This window comes from Palaemon carinicauda, chromosome 41 (assembly GCF_036898095.1).
Source record: "Palaemon carinicauda isolate YSFRI2023 chromosome 41, ASM3689809v2, whole genome shotgun sequence".
Taxonomy (NCBI): domain Eukaryota; kingdom Metazoa; phylum Arthropoda; class Malacostraca; order Decapoda; family Palaemonidae; genus Palaemon; species Palaemon carinicauda.
Genome location: NC_090765.1, coordinates 34271492 through 34281373, shown reverse-complemented (window position 1 = coordinate 34281373; position 9882 = coordinate 34271492). Strand labels below are relative to the sequence as shown.

The window sequence follows — 9882 nt, the reverse complement described above, 5'->3', positions numbered from 1 at the left end:
AAGCACCTGATTTATCTGGGGCGATCTTGAGCCTTGGCGATTGAGACATCGAACTACCACCGAGTTGTCTAGGGTTAGACGAATATGGATCGAGGGAGGCGGGGAGAGTTTCTTCAGCGTTAGAAGGACCGCCATGGCCTCCAAGATGTTGATGTGAAACGTCTTGAATAGGGGAGACCATGTGCCTTGAGCCCGTTTTTGTGGAGTGACCTCCCCAACCCTCCAGCGAAGCGTCCGTGTGGATGTTGAGTGAAAGAGGTGGGTGTTGAAGAGGGATGGACCTTTTCAGAGCCTTTGCTTCCGACCACGGCTTGAGGAGAAGCCGAAGTCTGTTTGGGAGCCGTCTCTTGAGGTCTCTTCGAGCAATGGATGCAGAACGTCTCCAGACTCCCGCGGCATCCTTTAGCTGTGCACGTAGCACTGGGTTTGTCACTGAGGCAAACTGTAGAGAGCCTAGAACTCGTTCCTGCTGACGTCTTGAGATCCGTTTGGATTTCAGCAGTCGCTTGACAGACCCTGCTATTTCCTTCCTTTTCTTCTGGGGGATGGAAAGGCGGTGTGACTGAAGGTTCCACTGGATTCCTAACCATTGGAACTTCTGAGCTGGAGAGAGGCGAGATTTCTTCCCGTTTCTCTTGAATCCCAGGTGTTCTAGGAACTGGGTGACTTTGCTGCAGGATCTTAAACAATCCTCGGGCGATGGAGCCCAGACTAGCCAGTCGTCGAGGTAGGCCATCACCTGGACGTCTCGGAGGTGGAGCTGTTGTACTATGGCGTCCGCCAGCTTTGTGAAGATCCGAGGGGCCACGTTGAGGCCGAAGGGCATGGCCCTGAAGGCGTAGCTTTTCCTTTGGAGTCGAAATCCTAGGTAGGAGGAAGCGTGGTGGTTCATTGGAACGTGCCAGTAGGCATCCGCCAGGTCTATGGAGACCGTGTAAGATCCTCGAGGCAGAAGGGTCCTTATCTCTTGAAGTGTCAGCATCTTGAACTTGTCGTTCGCTATGAACTTGTTGAGGGGGGATAAGTCTAAAATGACTCTGAGCTTGTCGGAGTCCTTCTTGGGGACGCAAAACAGTCTCCCTTGGAACCTGGTTGACTTTACCCTTCTTATCACCTTCTTGTTCATGAGATCTAGGACATATTCTTCCAGAAGGGGGGTTGATTGTTGGAAAAATTGCTGGAAGGTTGGGGGTGGTTGAGTCCAACTCCAGCCTAGACCCTTCTTGACGATGCTGTGTGCCCAGGGATCGAAGGTCCAACGATCCTGGAATTGGCGGAGTCTTCCTCCCACCGGAAGCACTTCATTGCTTCTGGTGTCCCGAGGGTTTACTGCCTCGGCCGCTAGCTCCCCCTTCCTCCCCTGCCTCTGGAGGGACGGCGAGATGCGTCTCTGCCTGCACCTCTGCTTGAGCCTCTACCTTTGGGACGAAAGGTAGTCGTCTGTTGCTCGAAAGCAGGGGTGAAAACCGGTGACTGGGACAAGACCGGTTGGGGTGACCAGCTGAAAGGTCTGCTGTGGCTGAGCAGCCACTTGGGGAGTAGCGGGTCTCGGAAACTGCCGTCTCTGTTGACGTTGCAGGGGTTTCGGCTTGGAGGATTTCCTCTAAGGTTGAGGGCCGTCGTCCTGAGAGGATTTCCTCTTCTTCGACATGCCCCACTTGTGGAGAAGGTTCCTGTTCTCTGTGGCGGCCTTGTCGGTAATCTCTTTCACAAGATCAGAGGGAAAGAGGTGCTTACCCCAGATGTTGGAGGAAATCAGCCTCCGGGGTTCGTGTCTCACTGTGGCACTTGAGAACACGAATTCACGACAGGCTCTCCGAGCTTTCATGAAGCTGTACAAGTCCTTAACTACAGTCGCCAAATGCATTTTGGCGAGCACCATGTAGTGGTCGGGGACTCAAGTGTCACCGGCCATGACGTCAAGCTGTACCTGGAGGGACATGGATGCGGAATGCCTTTCCTTCGTGTCTTGTTCCCGACGAAGGAGATGGTCATCAAGTTTCGGGAGGTCTTCGTTAAACTGACGTCCAGCAACGTCAGGATCTAGTTTTCCCCACCACGAAGGTATGCTGGATATCCTTCCAGTGTCGAACATCGGGGGGAGTCACCAGGGAGAAGGGTCTGCACTCCTCCAGTGCAGGGCAAGGTTTCCCCCTCTTCCACTGCCTTGTGTACCGCAGCAAAGGCCTTTTCCATGAAGGGGAGGATCGCATCATCAGGTGCGACGTAGGTAGGGTGCTTCTTGCTCAGCGCCGGAAGCTTTGAGCAGGTAAAACCCCTACTTTTAAAAGCGTTGGCCAGCATAGCCTGGGCCTTCGGGAGATCGAACACTATCACCTCCTTAGGTTCGGTCTCCTCTTTAGAGGCAGGTTCGGATCGAAGCCGGACGTAACAGTCCGGATAAGCCTCAAAACTCGGGAAGAACTCCACTTCTTCCAGGACAACCGAGCCGACCTTCTCACTGACGAAGATCCTGCCCATTGCGATAGGCATATGCTCGGCATACCTCCAGGGGTTGGCGTGCGAGCATGCCGGGAGGTCCTTAACCGAAATCCTTTTCGGCTCCTTGGAACTTCCCATGGTCCTGATGTATTCGTGTGTCTCACGGAGTTTCTTGTCCATAAGAGCTTCAAGCATACGGAACATCTCCTGGGCGCTGGTTGGGATGGGGTCCGGGATGGCGGAGGTAGACGGGATTGATACTTCCGTCGGTGTAGGAGTTGGGGCGGTGGTGGAAGGCAGAGCGACCTCCTGCTCCGACTCGACGTATTCCACTTGGTCCTCCTCATAGTCCAATTCTTCGGCCATGAGGTTCCTCTCCGTTGTCTCCGACACTTCCGACATACGTTCCGCGTTGTCGGTATCCAGGCGACACTCTTGCATGGACTGGGCCATGACAACATCGGGTTCCACCGTGATCTGGACGGTGGGGATCTGATCCTTGGGGACCACAGAGTCTGGGGATGCCTTTGGGAACAGTAAGGCCCTCATGTCTTCATTGGCAAGGTGCGGTCCAGTGGTGTTCTTCTGGAAGCCACGCACCCATTTGCGTAGCTTCTCTCGAGAAGCGTCCCTAACCTCCACGCACCCATTTGCGTAGCTTCTCTCGAGAAGCGTCCCTAACCTCCGCTGAGGGAGGGTTATTGAACGCCTCGACCAGGCGTTCCTGGCAGACCGTACAGTTCTGCGGGTCCCAGAACTTCAGATCACCTCTCTTGTTGGCACAAGGGGCGTGAGTCCTACACGCCGTGTGCTCATAAAAGTGTGGGCGCTTCACTCCACAGAAGCCGTGGTCGCACTTCACGTGCTCCTCCTGTAAAGAAAGAGAACATGAGTATGGGGGAGTCATAAGAATGACTTCTATTCTAAAGTTAAATATTAAATGATTAATCTTTAACTTAATATTAAGTGGTATAAGCAATGTGATGGGCGGAAAAGAAGGAGATAGACACATACTCCGTGTAACCCGCCCGGCTGGTTACCGTAACCTTATCCATAGGCAATTTGTTGTGACCGAGGGCACGGGGCAGAATTCAATATAGAATGCCAGGAAGGCAGTGGGAATTCTAGTGGGAATTGCCAAGGATATAAAACTGGGACTGAGGCCACTCAGACCCTAGAATTGGGAACGTAGAAGATCCCATAGGATAACGGTTTCCGGCAACCAGCCGTGCTAGGATACACACAGCATGCTGGAAATCTGTGATATGCAAGAAGACAGCATGGTTACTAATAGAACGGTAAGATAATACCTATCTATTTATGTAATCAAACCATCTGGTTGCGATGTAGGGCTATCAGCATGAGATGATAGCTAGTAGAAGGGGTGCAAGTCGCTTTGTCGCCTCCGGAAGGCTCCGGCAGACCGGCGGCACGCCGGAGGCCGCTCCAGCAGAGTTTCTGGCATTAGGGAAGACAAATATACAAGTCAGGGGTAATGCCAGGGTGGCGGCCACCGGCATAGCGGCGACTCCGGCAGCCGCAGGTTGCCGGCTTGGTGACAGGGACAAGGATGGGTTATAGCAGAACCGGACTGCCGGCAGTGGATGCCGGCACTCCGGGGGCCGGACTGGTGGACGGACGACCGAAGCTATGAGGTAAGAGGGAAGGCCATCGGCTGGATGCCGACGGGAGGCGGCAGTCCCCCAGCAACGCGGAGGACTGACGGCCCAGAGGGCAAGGGATATGTCACCAAGGTTGGAGTTGGGTATCACCGACGGGGGAGGCGGCAAAGGACCGGCACCAGGATAGTGAAAGAGACAGAAGGAGGGATGTAGGGGTACGGCCACGGACCCCAAGACATCCCACCTGAGTGGGTGTACCCATGATAGAGGCTAGCCCTATCACCCAGAAGCAGGGGCCGCTGAGGGCCAGGAGCCAGGGTAGCCCAAGGGAGGGCTAGGGAACACCCAAGAGGGGGGAGAACCCCTGTGGACAAAACGCATCAAGTGGCTAACCCCATAGGACACTATGAAGGGTATACGTACCAAAGCGGACTGCACACAAGAGCTCAAGGTAGCCCTACCACTCCACCCTAAGGAGGAGTTGTAGGACAGGGGACAGATGGGTATAGACTAACCTAAGTATAGGCTAGGCTATACAAGAGATAGGTGGGGGGGGGGAAAAGAAGAAGGGTCTTCTATGGAGGAGGCTCTGTACCAAAGCGGCCACCAAGGAAGGGAGGACGCTCCCTAGCCTAAGGTAAGGCAGCCTGTCTGAGAACGGTGCATGGGTATCGTTTCAGCAAAGCACAGAACTAACTCCTCCCAAGCCTAACCTAGAGCAGGGATGTTACACCCTGAACTAGGAAGGATGGAAGACGTATCGCTATTGCAGGAAAGGTCGGAGACCTAGCCCCAGCAATAGAGGAAGGGGATGCCGTTCCTCATTCTCGGACGCAACCTTAAGGGGGGGTCATTCCCTTAGGGAGGACAGAGAAGCGATAGATACTCTGATATGAGCTTGATCCCCTTACATGGTAGGGGGAGCAAGACTACACAGAGGGGATGCCCTAAGGCAGGGGATGAAGGAAGCATATAGGGGTCCTACGTGTAGGTTAGGTTAGAAAGGCACACTATCTAACCTATCCCCTATATGGTCCCTGAAGGCAAAAACACTTGCATCACAGTCAACAGTATTGTAAAATAATGCCACTATCTTCATAACTAAACCTAGGATCACTGAAATATATCATGCATGAACACTGATGTTAGGCGCTCTGGCCTAGGGGCTAGACTAGCGAACTGGTATGGGGTCAGATGATGACCGATAACAAGGCGTCAAAACACGATATATAAAGTTCCTAGCTATGAAGACTAAATAACTAATAGTATCGATTAGTTACTGAGGCCGGAAAACGCTGTTGAGGCTAGCTAAATAAGGCATGCAAAACAACAGCGACGCCATAAAATGGCGGGTCCGGTTGAGGCACAGCTCTGACACAAAACATAAAATATCTCGAAAAGTAAAAGTTACTTTAAGGTCAGAGCTCATTTAAACAATACTGGAACCTTGTACTCAACTTTCCAGAAGAAGGCGAGGCCGAGGGTAGAGACATGGCTAAGATGCAAGTCGATAAAGTACGCACAGGGAAAAATCCGACTAGTAAGGCAAGCTACTAAACGAAGGATGAGGACGGACGTGACGTCATTTAGCAATGGCGCCCGTTTGTTTACGTCTCGAGTACCAAAAGTAGCCACGAACGAGATTAGCTGTGGAACAGCTCCCCAGCTATTCTCCGCCCTTACACATCGAAGTGTTAACTCTATGTGGGTTGTAGATAGCTATGTGGCGCGTTAATACATGCGTCCCCTGTTGATATACGATGTCTTAAAGGGAAACCTTTAGGATACTCGCTCCAGAAGTTAGAATTCTGTGATAACCTGTGGTTAAATTCTCTGGGAATATTTAGTAGTTACAGTATATACCCAAGGAAGCTACCAAAAAGGAACCTTCCATCAGGATGCCATGGCTTGAGCCCAAAAATAAATATATATATATATATATATGTATGTATATATGTATATATATATGTATGTATATATATATATATATATGTATATATGTATATATATATATATATATGTATATATGTATATATATATATATATATGTATATATATATATATATATATATGTATATATGTATATATATATATATATACATATATACATATATACACATATATATATATATATATAACTACATGTATATATATATATAAATATATACATATATATATACATATATATATATATATATATATACACATATATATATATACATATATATACATACATATATATATATATATATATACATATATATACATATATATATATATACATATATATACATATACATATATATATATATATATACATATATATACATATATATATATATATACATATATATATATACATACATATATATATATATATATATACATATATATATATATATATACATATATATATATACATATACATATATATACATATACATATATATATATATATATATACATATATATATATATATAAGCACAGTATGGTCCCGAATTATGGGTGTTCAAATTATGCGAGTCCCCATTTATGCGGTCGCTAGTTTTAAAAATAAATATTTTATATCTGCGAAGCTGTTCAAAGTCGGCGAGTCAATCACTACAAAATGTATCAAATCTATTGCCTTTTAAGTATAGTGCTAGCACTAAAGCTGTGTATAAAAAATGGATAATGAATAAAACTATATTTATACGTTTTTAAATCGTATTTTACTATGCTTCAATAATATATGCGGAGTAATATCAAGGTAGATTAGTCTAATCATAAACATATACAGTAAGTGTATCAATGATGTTAAGATTAACAATATTCAGTCTATTTACTTTTCAAGTAAAATGACTTGTATGTTTAATAATATTTCATCAGAAACAATTTGTTTTTATTAGTAATATCCAGGTATGAAGTTGTTAGCTAAATGCTCTTTTTCAAAGATGTTTACTGATCCACACTTGACTTCAATAATTGATGGCCAACAATGACTACGTGTTTTGGCTCAATTCGACTGTCTGGATTAATCATCTTCCATGAAAATAACTTTATTTTATATACAGGTATGCAGTACATAGTGATATCTCTAAACAAGAAAATAACTTATGAATTTGTGTGGATCATGTGCTGTATCGTTATGTTTTTAAGACTGTAACAAGAAATGCTTTCCTGTCATATTAACCCCTTTAGATAATGTTCTTGTCCTCTTCCAGCATATTTAGATATCTGTCAAAGAAAAATCTAAAATTAAAAATCACCTAAACGCCATTAATACATTCTATTTTGTGTCATGCTATCTATAACCATAGATATACAGTATAAGATGAAAATTAAAAAAATTTAATCATTTCACCAAGAATTCACCATTTGCCTTAGGTTTAAACAAAAAACTTACTGCAATACTTGATAAGTAGAAAAATTCCACAAGAATTCAACTTTTTCTTTAAACTTCTACAATATACTGTTTAGAATTTTGTGAAAACTTGAATGATTCAGCATTCTGTATAATTTATGAAAAATTCACTTTACCGTTTAATTCTACCCTATGAAAGAGTTAAACTTAAACTTTGTATTTTTGTATGTTCCAAGTCCCAAAACTAGTGCTACTAAATCTTGAAACACAAACTACGTGCATACATATGACATTTGACTTTTTCTAAAAGTTTCTTGGTAGCATTTTCACAAACTAGTTATCATGGATTCTAAAGTTTAAGGCCCAAATTTAAATAAAATTTTCAAAATGCTGTACCAAGTCAGCAATGAATTGTGGGCTTTCAACGTCTTAAAAAACTATGTACAGTACATCATGATTCCACCAGAACACCTGCTATTGGTAAACGTTGTACGTCATATTTCAAGGTAATATCCTGTTTTCCTGCCCGCCTGACCAAAATACCTTAATGTTTTACCTATTTGCTAACTAAAGTGAAAACCCTTATAAGAATGATAATCACTTTGAAGCAGTGGGACAATAACTTAGGAGTAACCAAAGCCTATGCTCAAGTCTGAACGCATTGAATTTGACATAGACAATTCTTTTATTCAAATGACCTAAAAATCCTGTTTCAGGCAGAATGTCAATAATAGTGAGTGGAATAATTAATTGGCTCTTCTGGAAGAGTGAGAGACAGAGCCAAATTGTAAGCGGCTATATGCTAACAGCAACTGTAGAGGTACCAGATGTTTTTAATACACCAGAATTCAGAAGTTCTAAAATATAGATTTCCGACTTCAATAAATATTTAGAACCAAAGAAAAATTTTATAAAAAATCTACAGTTTTTACTATTTTCATCACCATCATGAATGATTTTTCTTTAAAAATTTCTCTGTTCAAGACTTGACACAAAATAAGTTTTCTCTATTATCTTCTATATCTAGTGAACTATGTTTATGAAAATCTATCAACACCCAATCTTATACGCCATTTTGCATATTATGAGAATTCATTCCTTAAAGAAAAAGGCTTGTGAGGACATGAGTCAGTTTAACCCAACCCATTTAACCAACCTACTTCGTGTTTCCCATGTTACTTTTTCACAACTTATTTTGCTTTTCTAAAGCCCTTAATCCTACCCTTTCTACACCTACTATTCTTCTGACTAACTGACGACCCACCCAACCCTGCCCTTCTCATCATATACCCAAACCATCACAATCTTTGAGATTTGTTATAGTTATTGAAGAAAAATTTATATTCTGATATGAGACACCTGCATGCAAGATAAATTACTGTACTTGAAATTACTTCACTTCAATCAATTTTAAAGTAAAAAAAATAAAAAAAATTACTAACCTCATAAAAATTTAATGAACAACTAAAGTATAAACTTTATTTTCCTAAGAGGAATAAACATATGAAAATGTGACTCTTATTAATGGTGGAAAGAAATTTCTAGTTACAAGTCATTGTACCATAAAATCATCATTGCCAAAAGCTAAACTATTAGTACTGTACTTCTAACTCAACCATAATCATTTGAGAATTCATGAAGCTACTTTTTATAACCTATATATTATATATGACAGAACATACCACTGCCCCCCACCCCCATCCCCGAAAAAAAAAAATGATACAAATATCAGAAGAAAGCACAAAAACAATAAAACTAACATATCAAAAAGATGAGAAAAACTCAAAATCTGAACAAAAAGAAGGAATGGAATGATATATGCAATGAACTGTGGTGCTCTAGATATAGACTGTTCATCCATAACAGGATGATCACATACAAAATATCAAATGAAGTGTTCGCATGCAACATATAATAGCGTATGCATTATTCAAGATACAGATATTCTCAATAGAACAAAGAAATCAAGACATGCTGCTTTCATGAAGCTTGCAAATCAACATCTCTTGCAACATTTCATAATATCAAAGTGCTGGTGTCATAAGAATGGTTTAATGAAGGCATACAGACCAAGATTTGCAGTTATTTACCTTATGGCTGTTCCCCAATAAATAGAATTAAAAAGGAAAAAAATTGTAGGAATCAAAATCCTACTCTTGACAAGCAAACCCATATTGACTTTGGGAGACAGCACCCTTCCATTTGAAAGCTGACCACAAGCCTTTAGTGAAGAATTGTCCTGGTCATCCCAACAGTTAGCTCTCACTTTAGTTGCACTTGTATGGTCTTGTCGTTGACCGACACTTATCTGGATAACACCAGACTGTGTTTTACCTCTGCCATTCTCCATTACTAAGGAACCTCCCCTGTTGCCTTTGCTCGATTTGATGGTCTTACAAGACCCAAATATAATCCTCTGGAAGATAGATATCTTCACTGATCACTCAAGTTTTAAGTTTCAATTATCATACGAA

At 43.0% G+C, this 9882-nt stretch overlaps 1 protein-coding gene across 3 annotated transcripts in view; it reads right to left on the bottom strand.

Moving 5' to 3' along the window:
* Positions 1 to 6790: 6790 nt before the first annotated feature.
* The window catches only part of LOC137632254 (uncharacterized), a 121124-nt gene continuing 118032 nt past the window's right edge, over positions 6791 to 9882 (bottom strand). For 2 of the 3 annotated variants that reach the window (XM_068364143.1, XM_068364144.1), the window contains 2 exons: positions 9499 to 9824; positions 6791 to 7281 (listed from right to left, as the gene is read on the bottom strand). In XM_068364143.1, the coding sequence (XP_068220244.1) occupies positions 7242 to 7281; positions 9499 to 9824 (366 nt within the window). In that variant the 3' untranslated portion in view covers positions 6791 to 7241. The remainder of the gene's footprint in view (positions 7282 to 9498; positions 9825 to 9882) is intronic. The other variant, XM_068364145.1, reaches the window with a different exon arrangement.